This window comes from Rhopilema esculentum, chromosome 9 (assembly GCF_057945365.1).
Source record: "Rhopilema esculentum isolate cy_ngs chromosome 9, ASM5794536v1, whole genome shotgun sequence".
Classification (NCBI taxonomy): domain Eukaryota; kingdom Metazoa; phylum Cnidaria; class Scyphozoa; order Rhizostomeae; family Rhizostomatidae; genus Rhopilema; species Rhopilema esculentum.
This window is the reverse complement of record NC_142823.1, coordinates 3389527-3403811: the sequence shown is the minus strand read 5'-3', so window position 1 is coordinate 3403811 and position 14285 is coordinate 3389527. Positions and strand designations below refer to the sequence as shown.

The following is a 14285-nucleotide window of genomic DNA, read 5'->3' as shown; positions in this document are numbered from 1 at the left end:
AGAGCCCGGTCGTCTTTCCATTTAGCAATTTTGGAATCGATCTACATACAAACGAAAAAGCCGTCATTGTGTAGACAGAAGGAGTTCGTTTTCTCTTTTGGACTTCAGTGGTAATTTTTTTAGGCGCGCGGCACTGATTGGTCAACTATACCGGTTTTGTGCTTGTGTTTTTCTGATTGGCCTATTTCGATCCACAACTGGGAATATATTTTTCATCGTGTTCTTTCGGACCCTTATTCGGACGTTTTATGCTCTAAGGAGAGTCAGACGAAAAAGCTTTTAGCCAATATGATGTAAAATATTGCTTTTTTCAAAGCCATTTCAAAGTCTAAAGCATTAATAGTTTAGAAAGAAGACATATATGTATAAAAAATTTTCTTTTTTCACAGGAGGTCATTAAAATTCACAACAAAAATACAAACTGCTTGAAATAGATAGCAAAACATACCTTCTTTGATGCTGTTTTTTTCGCCGGTGAACTGATTTCTTTCAATGCCTTCTGAACAGCCTAGAGTTACGAAAAGTGTCTTCAACATTAAATGAGCTTATGTTTCAAGGGCAGAATCAATTTGGTTATGGTGATGTATTAATTGAGCAAGTTAATTTTGGATAGCTTATGCGAACATGATTTAGTTGCTAAGACAAACTCAACTGATAAATGGGTATTTCTACGCGATTCGGCGTTTCAAAGCCTCTTCCTCAAAGCAACCCTTTATACCATATTCCTTGTACTTCCACTTTAGATTTCACTTTTGCCTTAACATGGAATGCATAAAAGGCATTCCGTTCACGACTTTCTTCAACTCGTTCTTTATCTGTTCTTGAGACAGTCCTTTGACAAAGACCTGATGCCCATTCCTTGGCAACCCTTGTCTTACATCTGTAAATAGATTTGTTAACTTTGCTATTCAATAGCTGTTGGGAAATTTTGATCCAATTCTCGTAGAAACCTTAAGTAGGATAGTAAAACGCAACCTATTCTTACCTTCGGAGTGGTACTTGCTTTTGATGACGATCTTGAGTTGGTTACAGGCGATCGCCTTGGAGGGGGGCTGGGTTTTGGAGCAAACGTCGGCTTTATCACTGGTCTTCTAGCTGTAGTGATTGGCGGGGGAGGGGGTGGGGAGGGCTTGTTTCGGGCAGCGATTTTCTGTGGAGAAAAATAAATTCATCATACAGTGAACAAACTAAAAAGCATCAAACACAAAAACTAAAAAGTAAGATGCTTGCATCTTTTACAAATGCTGGAAAGCACAAGCCACCGCTCACACCTATCCTTCAATACTTAAAAATAAGAGAAAACATGAATATTGAAAATATTTCTACTTCAGTTCTCGAAAGAGGATCCTCCTCTTCTCCCCTGTCCCTCTCTTTATGCTAGGGACCAGCAGGCATGTTATAACAGAGATCAGAGGATAAGACATGGAACAAGAGCAAGTCCAATACTACAGTAGATACAAAATTACAGTACAATTTTCATTACAATACTATATACAGAATTAATAATCACCTCTGTTTAGTATCCGGTTTCTTATCTATACTAACAGTAGTGAATTGTGATTAATCAGAACAAAAAGGTTTTGACAACTTTACTTCAAGCACATTTGCAAGAATCATTTTCGCTAGACAATAAAATATAAACTAAATACTCAGTGGATTAAGTAGTCAAACAACGAAAATTGGTTAAGTTACCTCCGCTTTTTTTAACTTGTCAGTTAATCTTTTGATATCTTGCTCGGCACGCTGTTCAACCGACTTTATATCCTTTTGAAGTCTTCCTGCTTGTATATTTGGCTTTTGTTCCGGTTTTGTACAACTATAAAAGATCATAAAATTTTGCAAGACGATTCAACTAAAACAAGTTGTCTGGAGAAAACGGTAAAAAGCAAAAAGCAAAGGAATAACGCATATACGAAACGGTATTGACCTTTGGAATCAACATGTTTAACAATGCATGGTCTTCTAAGAATCATGTCTATATCTAAAATTCACTGATATGAAAAACAGCTTCAGATCTCAAAATCGTTCCCTATGCATTTTCTGTATCGTAATAAACACATCAATAACTAGCATATTTGTTATTTCAACCTTTAGAGGACCTAGATATGTTTAACTCGACAAGAAATGGTTAAATGCTTTACTTGGCTAAACAGACGATGAATTTCATGCAATGAAATCGGATCTAAGCTTTATATGCAAAAGGTAAAATTAGAACGACAGCTAAACCTTATCAGAATCAGATCATCTATTCTCGATTCCAGTTTCATGCTCCTTGGCCTGCTCTTACAAGCCCATCATTTTCCGCTAATTGCAAAGCTGATTTCTTCTAAAGTGATATAATAGATTCTCCAAACAGTGGTTTCGCGTTTTTCATCAACCCGCTTTCTATCCTTATCAATTCTTGTTTATCAGAATATCATAACGATGTCTTTTTGAAAAAATATAAAACAGTAATCGACAGGTTGCTATCCAGAAAGCCAGAATACTACAAAGTAACCTTTGCTAGACTTACGTTTTGAAATTATTATCCGTGTTCATAGAGCACACCCAAAATTCTGGTACGCTTTCCAAGCTAAGCTTTCGAGAGAACTGCAGTTGCCGCCATTTCAGACATGAATCTATAAGACAGTAACAAGTAGCATTAGAAGCAATTACGATAATGAAAAACTCAAGACTTTTATAACTCAGAGTTGTTTTCAAATTATTTGTAAGGGTGATTCACCGTCAAAAACGAGTAAACAGATTCAGTAGATCCTCCATATAAATGAAACCTGTTGTGCCCGAATGACTGTCTGTCGTAAAAAGATGCCTTGTGTCAACATTACTACAACGCTTTTACCATTAAGAAGTAATTCAGGAACGGAATTATTTCTACTTTGTTTGAGGTAGCCGTTGTTTAGGAGTCTACGTGGTTTCGGGGTGTCCATGTTTGGGGTGTCCATGGTCTGGGGTGTCCATGATCTGGGGTGTCCATGGTCTAGGGGTGTCTATGGTCTAGGGGTGTCCGTTTTTGAGCTGTCCAGTATAGGGAGTTGTCGTGTACAAGGGTTTATCAGGTACAAGGAGTTATCCGGCATAAGGATGTGTCCGATACAATAGGTGTCCGATACAAAACGTGTCCGGTATAAGGAGTTATCCAGTATAAGGAGGCTCCCGTTAACGGAAGTATTATTGAAATTTGATTCACTCACCACATTGTACACAAAGTGGCACACTCATAGCCCTCTTAAGTAAAAATTTACTCTCATTTGAGGCATCGTCCCTCCATCTACCGGTGTAGCCAAACTCTTCCCTAAAAAAGGCATATGATAACATGCATCAACATTAGAGCGTACATTTTGATCTTGGAGTCAAAAGAGTACAATAGCTTTAAAAAATATAGTCTATCGACATACAAACATTTATTACTAAACCGAATAAATACAAACAAACTTTAATATGGCTTTTCAAATTATTGAAAGACACAGCGTGTTTATTTCATTCTGAAGAGCATGGGTTGCAAATAATTTCCCCTTTCAGGGTGTGGCTCTACAATTATAAACTAGGGTTTTTGCTGCGCAAGCAGAGTATTACTTGACATATTTATTTAGCTTCTACCAATTTAACCTATATGGAAACCTACCAATCTACCAATTTACCCAGTTTTAATGTTCTTAAAAAATATTTTGACAAATCAGGTAGTCTACAAACAGTCAAGAATATTTACAAAGGGTTCATCTTTCAAAAATTTTAAAAGACATTTCCATTGACGTTTTAAAAACTTGGTGTTCATATATTTCTTGAATTTTTTCTCCTCTTCTCTTTGGAAGGCCTCAAGCATATTCCTTAAAAAATGAAACCTTAAAAGCGAACACTAGACAATGTACAGAAGAATCAATTTTCTTTTTTGTACATCGATCGATGCGGTAGTCAATGATCGGAAACCTTAACCAGCATCTGATGCTTGAGTATTTATCATTTCTAATGAAAGCAGCCATGCCTTTTTAATTATCTTTTATTAAAGAAGTCGTGCCTTTATTTCACATTGGCAAAATATAAATACTAAAGATATATAATATATGCAAATCGGGAAAAACATACCAAAATGCTGTAACACCATGTTCTGCAAAATAATCATTAAAACAAATCAGAAAAAACTCATTGAAAAATTATATATTCAAATCTGCTCGTAATTTGCTAGAAATGCATCTACCTTATCACTTGTAAGAGAATGTGTTCTTAGATGTTTAACAGAAATAATATTTAACATTACAATCAACATTGAGATATGGAATCAACAAAGTATAAATAAATACTATACCTTCGATCTTTGAATCTTTCCAATATTGTAACATATGCTCGGCCATCGATCGTAAAAGATGTTTATACTCCTAAAACAAGAAAAATTCTTTAAGATGCCATTTAGTTGCTGAGTACATCTATATGTAGCTGGGTCTCTAAAATGTCACTCACTTTAAACAGAATTGCAATAAAAGCATAAAAAACTATGATAAAGCTGTTTAATAGTTATAATGGCATTTCAGCAATAAAGTATTGATAACTGAGTGAACCTTCTAGCATCTGAAGTTAGACACAGTTCATTGAATGAGCATTGATCAGAACAATAAAAAAACAAGCTATAAAAGACATCGTCTAAGCGAATTTACCAAATATTGTTTCAATATTTTAGCAACTTTAATATTTCAGCATTTCAAGCTGCAATTACAGCTCTAAAACACCCTAAGCAATATGCCTTACCTTTGCATCTGCGAAATCCTGCTTATTGTGAGTAGGTTCAAGGACTAGATATGGAACATCTACAATACCTAAAAATAAAAATATTCTTTAATTGTATATGTGATAGTCCTCCAAAAGTCATTGTAGTAATTAGAGCTTATTGTAAAATAATCAGCCTTTGTGACATAAGGTATCAATGCTCTTAGATGATTTAGTATCTTAATGACATTACAATTCGCTAATCAAAGAAGGCTTGCAAAACATATTACTCACAGACACTCGAGCTAACAAATCTGCATCAAATGAGAAAATTCGGTGTTCAGTGCTTTTACAAATCTAATCAAATGTTACCCATTGCAGTGAACAGACATACCTCCTTAAGATGTCGAAATTGGCACTTACCTATTATGCCTGCACATTTTCTGTAAAAAAATAGGAATATAAATTGAAACCCCAGAACAAACAAAATTGCAAAAAGTTGTCAAAATGGAAAAAATGGAAAAAAGCCCTTTATAGAAGGCTTTCAAAACAAAGGACACCCACAAAGATATAAAGATGAAATCTATCTTTTTTGAGATACAAGATTGGAAATGAAATCCTTTCATGATGTTTTGTTTCTTTCTGTATTTTACAGTACATCATATATATTTTAACCTTATCTCTTTTTCAAGTTTCTTTCTTTCTTTTCTTATACTTCCCTTCACATTTACAAATCAATTTTTGCCACCCAGGGACGTATAAATACTATTTTAATTCAGAACCTTTTCATGTCATCTTCTTCTGGTAGCGCATAGCAGCCCAAAGGACATTTAAAAAACTGGTACATCTTGCTTTCCGCAGTATTGAAATACTAAACAAAGACATAGGAATGTCCCTCGATATATTCCAATTAAATCTATAAATCATATAAACCACAAACTAACCAAGTATAACATTCAATGTCCCCGTAAAGAAATATATCTGAAATACTTACACTCCCCCTTCAAGTTGAGGGCCTATCTTTTCACACATTCGTATTAACCTAAAACAGAAGACTTTCATCAACGAGAGCATTTCAAAGTACTTCTGAATTATCCTGCAGTTAATACAGCCATAACATTCTAGACACATGGCATAGCATCCAATTAACGTGTTACTCTCATCAAAAAGAAATCTGAAAGAAAAAGTCCCTCATACAAAAGTATCATCCCAGATATGGAAAAGAATTTGAAACGTACACCAAATAAATCCTTTTGGCAATCGCTGTTCAAGGTGAGGCAATTGCTGTTTAAGGCTTGAAATAATTGATAGCTTGTTTGTCTTCGTTAGTGGTAGTGTGTAAAAATAAAAATAAGCATTTGGAATACATGACAAGGCCGATTAAAGCCAAACCTGTTGCAATTATAAATGTACATCCCATCACACTTCCTTGCATTGATGTTGAATCCAAATGTAAACGTTAGTTGCTTAGGCTCTTTTAACGACCTGCAAAAAAATACAGTTGCACCATGATAAGTCGAGTGCCACTTCAGTACTTTTATGTCGTCCTTTACTTTAATATGCTTTATGTACAGAAATAGCCCCGGATAGGTCGAGACCTTGAATAGTGGAACAAACTTCTATTTCCTTTAGAGTTGGACTTACCGAGGTTAGACTGTAAACAAATAAAAATAACTCATAGCAAAAAGACCAGTTCATTTATAGATTGGTATCACCATGAAAAGATTAGCTAGAGAATTCCTTACACAGAAGATTGATCGTGGTAGCTTTTCTTAAAAAATATACGGTTTCCATTTTTAATGTCTGATTTCAAATAAAATGCATGATACCTTCACAAATCAGATTATATTGGGCCAGGTACTCCGAGTAACAACCTGTAACCGTCTCGTGCTGCAAGTAAGATTAATATCCCGCCTATCTCTATAATACTGAGTACTGTTTAAAACTCGAAGTAAAGCTTTATTACTCTGGAACTAAAATGAGACTGCAATAAATTTATACTAACTTCTTTTTCTCTTCTGCTATTCGTCTCTTCACCTCAGCATCTATTTTGGCTTGTTCAGCTTTCATCTGCCTCACTTGGCCTTCATGCTGTTAATTCATGTTAATATATATTTTGTTTGCTTTATTTGTTCAATTTATCAATTTATTTGTTGTTGATATCAACTGATATATGATTTCCTTGTTAAAATTAGTTTAATACTTCAAGTATATAGCATTTATATATCATCAGAGAATACAGTTTTGTGCGACTTATTTACGGAATTAAAAAAAATTAAAAATATCTCACCCTGTTATTTTTTGCAGCCAAGTTATCTCTTGGTAGTGCTTCTCTAAAAATACAAAAACTGAGATATTAACGAAAACTGAGATATTAACGAAAACTGAGATATTAACGAAAACTGAGATATTAACGAAAACTGAGATATTAACGAAAACTGATATTGGTCTTTCAACAACAACGGCATGAATACCAGGCCTTATTCCCGGGGACAAACACATAAGAATACTAAAGTAAACAGTATATCCGCGGCTTCCTTATTGTGACAAATCAAGATACAGTAATGAAAGCACGCATGTTTGAACTGACAATAAATTTACTTTGACAATAAATTTATATAAGAAACTTACTTTGCTTGTATAGACAGTTCCTTGGCTTTTTCCTCCGCTGTCACAAAAAGAGAACTTGATTAATTACCTAAACTGTTAAAGTGGTAAAAACTACGTCAAGAAGTCTTAGCAAGAATATTCTGACACATACAGCTAAAAAGGCTAAATGCCTTTATATTTTTTACTACCAGAACGAAATGCCAAACTAGCAATACGTCAGGTAACCTCTTCAACGCACTAAGTGCTGTTATCAACGAGGGCCCTGTTATCAAATAGGTTCTTGGGGTATTTGATAACATGAACTGACCTATGTTATCAAATACCCCAAGAACCTATTACGTTACTTAACCTCTTTACGTGACCATGGTTCTGAATGGAAACTATAAAATGTATAATTTTTTGTCTTGTTTTCCTCAATTAACTTCTTAGGCCACAGACACTCAGGGTTACAAACCCTTTTATAGTGGCTTGATGGAGATCGAGCTTTGGTACACTAAAATCCAGTCCAGTCTATACTAGTTTCACATTCAGTGTTTCATAGCTGTGTTTTAATACGATTTCACATTTGACATGCAACCAATCACTCTAAGAAATGTATGATCATGAACTGATTGGTCATTGAAGATTCAAACTTTATACTCATTCCAATACCACATAAAAAGATAAAATTTTCTTCTGCCTATGTACCTTATGGGGAAAAGGGTTACATAATAAGGTGGAAGGGGGTTACATATAGGGAAAGGGGTTGCATCTGTGTTAAGTCAAATTGCACATTTCATTCAGTACAAGTAATTTCAAATGTTCATTCAAATGATCAGAAAATTTAGCATATTGAAAATACTAAGCAGGGAAAGGTCTGCAATTTATAATTTTTTACGCAAAACTTACTAGATATGAAATTTTAGTTAATCAACTGCAATTGATTTGGGAATTGCTTGATAATCTTTAGAGATGACTTCATAAACCCAACGAGTTTCAATCAAGTGAATGATAATATTAATCAACACTATCAAGAAGCCATTGATCAACAGATTGGCCTTACCAATCTTTGCCTCGTATTCGGCCTTTTCGACCTCTTTTTCAGACCTAGTTCTGAATCTGTTTGATGTGTATGAATACGATCTATCAAGATAGAAAAATTGGAAATAAGATTAAATTAAAAAATAGCAAATCAAATGCAACAATTTTGTATTATGGGAATCTGTTAATACTAAATATCTGGGTCAGCTTAGAAAATACTTCTTTTATTTGAAACGAGTGAAACAGTCTTAAGATATGCAAATGTTGACAATAGGCCCCTGTCAGGATTATAAGCCAAAGAATTCTTCAGCCAACACCTCGGGGTACGAGCCATATTCACATTATTGTGCAACTCTGTATGGTCTGACTTATTTTAACATATGAATACATAAGTTGGTTATTCTGCTGTACAGAGCTTATATAAAAATACATAAAGAGCTTGACGAGCTACTGTGTCTTTAGCCTTGGGGTATTTCGTCTTAAATTGTGTTAAAACGGGTTACAGCTCTATTGCTCGAATCGAATCTCTAAGAAAAAGCATGCAAGATAACAAGCTTTGATAAAAACTTACATTGGTTTGAATACACTGTTAACTAGGCGCTTTGTCCTCACTTTCTTTTTCTGCAAATTTCAAAGATGCAACAAAAATAAAACAACGATGATTCCAACTAGCAAAAAACTTTATCCTCAGAAATTTAGGCCATCCTCAGAAATGTTCAAACATGCTGGAACATGTGGAAATGATTTGAAGGCAATTCTCGACCACTTTTTACAAGCACGATTTCGGTGTTAATGTTTGTCCTAATTGCGATGTTAGGAACATTGTGATATAACAGCTTTTGGCAATTAACTGTGGTGCCATTTTGCTACAGTTTTCGAGTTACTTTGGGCACTTTTGAAGAAGGTTATGGTAGTTTTGGAATGGAGTACAGAACTTTATTTAGCTTTTTTCTATATTTTAAAAGGTTACGGACATAGAAAAATTTCATTCTTTATATAAAATCATTTACTACTTTGGGGAAAATAATGCACTGTATTAGAATGCGAGATATCCCCACGCAATTACTGGACCAGGCACTACAAGCGAAATGGGAACTAGAAAAAGATCGAGTAGAATGAGTCAGTGAAATTGCTGGTGTTATACCTAGCAAACTGACCTTGGAAACCAGCTATGTTATAACATTGTTATCGTGCAATTAGCTCAGTGCGGTAGCAGCATTGGAGCAAGCAGTTCTCTGTTTTCCTTCTCGCATCCCCTTTTGGGAACACCGGAGCTAGAGTTATCTGGCTTGCACTAATTGATGAAAGATTCGGCTTACATTTTTGAACTTCAATGACGAAGGATTGAAGGAATTCTTGGCTTTCAATTACATGTCTTTTCAATTGACAACTTGATACATATGTCGTAAAACTTAAAACTTGCATAATAACAAAAACAAAGCGAGTCTAGGGATATTTTAATGAGAAGACTATCGTGTGAATTTTACTTACTTGGATAAAGATTCTCATACGTGGTTCACTGTACAACACGGCAGTGTAGGACCGGAACGAGGTTCGCTCCGGGGGGACACTGAAATAAAACGTAGAAGATCGGAGCTGCTGATTTAGTTTGATGAAATCAATCAGTGAATGAACCTAAAATCAGTCTTGTAGGAAAATGACAATCAACTTACTATTCATCGAATCCGTACTCTTCGTTGGCATGTGGATCTCTCATAAGAATATCCTCAGCGTCTGAAGTAAGCTGCAAGAAAGTTCAATAACACTCAGTATGAGTATGAGAAATCATAAGCAGATGATCACACAATCAAAGAGTCGCTGGTCAAGTGCAATAGACGTGTTATTATCAAATCATTGAATCATTTGTTGAACTGAAAACTAAACCTGTCCTTGCGATATTGCTAAATCAGTGAATCACTGGATCAACTGCCAATAAATTAAGGTATCGCAAATAGAAGGGTGCATCGTGGCAATGCCTTGAAAACACTCACATCTAATTCTGATTCACCGTTGTCAAGCAGTTTAAGATTGAATATGATGACCAGTGTTCCTAAAGAAGATAAAAGAATAAAATTACGGACTCTACAAATGCAATCGAACTATCCTATTTACACACCAAATTTAAGGACCATTATACTTGTATTTCCATCTGATGGATTTATTTAAACATTTTCACAGTGCTATCAACACAACACTGTGTGAATTTGTTCCACTGTTCACTAGAAGTTGATCTTGTTGACCTTCTACTGACCGTTCTGTTCTCTATTTGATATACTGCGACCAATGGTGGACATATTGCGACCAATGGTGGGCATATTGCGACCAACGGTGAACATATTGTGACCAACGGTGGAATTCATATCATAAATTCGCAAATCATTGCGTTGTGATATATTAAATTAAATGTGTGATTAGTTTATTATCAATCATAAATCTAAAAACTTTCAAGAAGCTATCAATTACCTGTAGTTGCATCGATTTCATTGAATTTATCCAATAATTCTTTTTCGGTACGAAATGGAGAATGCTTTAGAATAATTTCCATTTCGATTTCGTACTGAAAAATCAGCATATATTACAAACATCACCATACATTTTACTGAAACAAGCTTTAGCAGGTTAGCGGAATTTGGATAAGGACTTACTGAAGAAAATAAAAATACCATCTTGATCGACTTAACAAAATGAAAACTGTGGCAAAGCAAAAACAAACAAAAATAATTCGTTTTATTTCCCAACAACCAAACATCTTGCTACACTTTGATATTCGCTGAGATATGATTTGGTAGGCTTTAACAAGATAGTCGACATAAAATGGAGGAAGCACAAGGCAAACAGAAAACTATTTCTAAACACAGGTCGAAAAGCCGTTGAGAGGAATTGGGTGTTTGACTGGTTCCTTGCTTCGTAGCAATCAGTGATTTCGTAGTTCAAGAGCCTCACTGGAAAATATTCGATGTATAATACCAATACTGCATATTACAATGACAATACTCAATATTATATTGAAAATACTGAATATTGTATTGAAAATACTCAATATTACATTGAAAATACTGTTCTGTAACTAGTTATCATAAAAGGCTTTGGTAAGATGCAACAAATGCTGTGTTGCATAAAATAGAAGTCTTAGAGAAGTATGAAACCAGAAAAGGAACACAAAATGGTCTGAACCACTTTTTAAGCCAATATCATATAAGGCCATACCCTCTTTCTTTCCTGATCATCTTTAGCTAATGGCTCCCCAGTTTGTGAATTCCACGAAGGCATTGGAACAATGACCTGCAATAAATAAGCAAAATTTCTATTGATACAGTAGAACATTACATATAAGCAGAAAGTGCAAACAATGCAACATAACACAAAATTCAACACACAGGCGGTGGTCATCAAGTTTCAGCTCAAACTTTTTCTGCTAGCAAACAATGTTAAAATCGAAAAAAGCAAGAAAAAACTCGGTTTTTTCAACCGAGTGCGGTTGAAAGAGATTTTCCATATATCCTCAGTTTGGTAATGTGGCTTAAGACTAAAAAAGAGCCTTGCCTTCCGAGTATAAATAGTGACGAATTCACAACAACAAAAAGCAATAACGAGCACTTTATGTTAACAGAAAACTTCCTGTCAACATCAGATAACATCGAAGTTATCTTAATTGAACAAACCTCGTGGATGTTTTCCTGTTCGTGAAACGATCTCGACAGAAACAAGCAACTCATCGTACTGCCCCTGGAGGGAGGTGATAAAGCAAACTTGTGACAGGCAACAAATACTGTTATGTTTGTTAGTTGGTTATGTTAGGGAAGGCTTAGGGACCTATAGGAGATCCCTGCCAAGACAAAAGAGGGAAGGATTAGGACGAGAACAGGGATGGACAACTTGGTCTCCAACGCACCCGAGACGAACGGTTCTTACCTGCAGGAGACCGCTTATTATTACACAGGGTAACCGCCGGGCGACCAAATTTTTACTGGAAATGTCCACCCCTGTTGTCAGAGTTCCGTTTTGGGAGACCATGGGCCATACGCGGGAGACCACTGAAAAAGGACCACTGGAGAGTGAGCTGAGGTCAAGATTGTTGATTCTTGTTGTGAATAAAGACGGGTTATACGAGTCTGGGTAGCAAGAAAGGGGTAGAGGGTTCCAAATCGTACCATTTGGAGTACCGATGGAACAACGCCAAAAAATACACGCGTCTTCACATTCAGCTAAGTTGATGCTAGAAATATTGTGGTTACCAAAAAAGGAGGATTATTACAAGTATCAGACCAGGTGTCCTATTCCGAAAATGCGGAAGTAAAAACAGTATAGAAAAAGCTAGGATAGGATGAAAAAGCAAAGAAAATTGTAGAAATCTACTTTCTCTCTTTGAAGTCCCAGTTCAAAGCTTAAAAAAATGAATGATTAATAAGAAACGTTAACAAGTTTATATTTTCATAAACCATTTAAAAGCTAGCAATTAAAAGCAAACAAAATGTTACATATTGGTGTGCACTCAAAAAAATTTTGATGTTTCTTTCTTGCGATAATGGTAGTCTATCGTTTCATTTCATAAAAAAACATATAAATACATAACTCACTTTTTGGTAAGTAAGATCATATCCTTGCCAATCCGCATAGAGCCACTAAAACATAACAATATTCGATTCCCTTCAATAACATCAGTACAACAGCATCACCTACATTTTCAAGAACGCACTTTGTGGCGTAGATAGCAGGGGGTCAGAGGGGGCTAAAACCCCCTGTTTAAGCTAATCAGTTATTTTGTCGAACAATCTCTGGTCTTGTCGGAAACATAACGTTTGTCTATCTTTTATTTGTGTTACATTTTGAGAGGAAAGATTTCAAAGCTGAATACAACGATTTCCGTTGTTCAGAATCAGATTGGCAATCTCTTTTAATAAGATATGGTACTTGAAAATGGCTTACTTAGGGGAAAAGACCAGACAGTTTTCAAGTAGTATGATTTTTGGCACTTTGAGTAAATGATAAGCCCTTATCTCCTGTTTAATTCCACTTCTAATGTCGTTTCACATTTAAATTTATGAAAAAAATAAAAACACTTGTTGAATTTTTGTCAGAAAATCTCAATTTTTGCGACTCTTCTATGAAATTTCCTATCAACGCCGACTGAACATGAATCAATAAAACCATATCTCGATGTTAACAAGGGTTCCATGTGAACAACTTACGATTTCAAACCATTTCCGTATTGGCCGATTTGATTTGAGCCAGAATTTCGCTTCATAGATCTTCCAAATTGAATGACCTGGGACAATTCAACTGCAAATGAATAGATGAACGGTGACAGTGAGGCGCCATAAGAGAAAGCTGAACGGCTTATAAGTAGAGGTACGAGACAGAGTAACACAAAAGCAAGATTCTCCTTCAAGATTTTTTTAAAATGGCACAATCAAATCTGTGGACAAAATATTTCTTGTCTCTGCCGTTTTTGCGAACATAACAAGACAGCAAGAGTCCAAGCAGATTTGATGGCAGGTTCTCTCGTAAAATTGCTATCAAGAAATCGAAATTTCAAAAAGCTTTGTTGATATTTTTAAATTACTTTTTGTTCTTTTGGAAATTCAGATCCTTCCATCGAAAATATAAGCCTTTGTTGAGCTTAATTCATAATTATTTGCAAAATAGCCGGACACATTACAAGACATCGCAGTTTCCATTCGCATGCCCCGATTTCATGATAAAATAATCTGACATTTTGGCACCAAGAAAGAATAACGATATAATCCCTTATATTTCAAAATTGTGAACTTATTCCGAAAACCAATATAAGGTGTGAGTGAACATAAAATTAATATTGAAAAATTTTGCAGAAGAAATGGTTACAGCTGACAATTTTCTTTTCAGATATTCAGATATTCCGAAATAAGGTTTTGCAAAAAGGGTCTACAACGCAAAAATAAACTCCACTAAAATTTCTTCTTTTTATGGTGACGTTAACT

The 14285-nt window shown here is 35.1% G+C and overlaps 1 protein-coding gene across 1 annotated transcript in view; it reads right to left on the bottom strand.

The window, feature by feature from the left end:
• LOC135689041 (ATPase MORC2A) overlaps positions 1 to 14285 on the bottom strand; it is a 30821-nt gene that overhangs the window by 9715 nt on the left and 6821 nt on the right. Inside the window, exons 5-28 of the mRNA XM_065206142.2 lie at positions 13515 to 13605; positions 12903 to 12947; positions 11988 to 12051; positions 11533 to 11607; positions 10789 to 10882; positions 10317 to 10375; positions 9999 to 10069; positions 9817 to 9895; positions 8897 to 8946; positions 8348 to 8427; positions 7327 to 7363; positions 6986 to 7028; positions 6701 to 6786; positions 6088 to 6180; positions 5690 to 5737; positions 5119 to 5138; positions 4738 to 4805; positions 4301 to 4370; positions 4081 to 4102; positions 3192 to 3292; positions 2513 to 2618; positions 1693 to 1816; positions 986 to 1150; positions 449 to 508 (exon numbers count right to left, since the gene is read on the bottom strand). Of these exons, the coding sequence (XP_065062214.2) occupies positions 449 to 508; positions 986 to 1150; positions 1693 to 1816; positions 2513 to 2618; positions 3192 to 3292; positions 4081 to 4102; positions 4301 to 4370; positions 4738 to 4805; positions 5119 to 5138; positions 5690 to 5737; positions 6088 to 6180; positions 6701 to 6786; positions 6986 to 7028; positions 7327 to 7363; positions 8348 to 8427; positions 8897 to 8946; positions 9817 to 9895; positions 9999 to 10069; positions 10317 to 10375; positions 10789 to 10882; positions 11533 to 11607; positions 11988 to 12051; positions 12903 to 12947; positions 13515 to 13605 (1751 nt within the window). The remainder of the gene's footprint in view (positions 1 to 448; positions 509 to 985; positions 1151 to 1692; positions 1817 to 2512; positions 2619 to 3191; positions 3293 to 4080; positions 4103 to 4300; positions 4371 to 4737; positions 4806 to 5118; positions 5139 to 5689; positions 5738 to 6087; positions 6181 to 6700; positions 6787 to 6985; positions 7029 to 7326; positions 7364 to 8347; positions 8428 to 8896; positions 8947 to 9816; positions 9896 to 9998; positions 10070 to 10316; positions 10376 to 10788; positions 10883 to 11532; positions 11608 to 11987; positions 12052 to 12902; positions 12948 to 13514; positions 13606 to 14285) is intronic.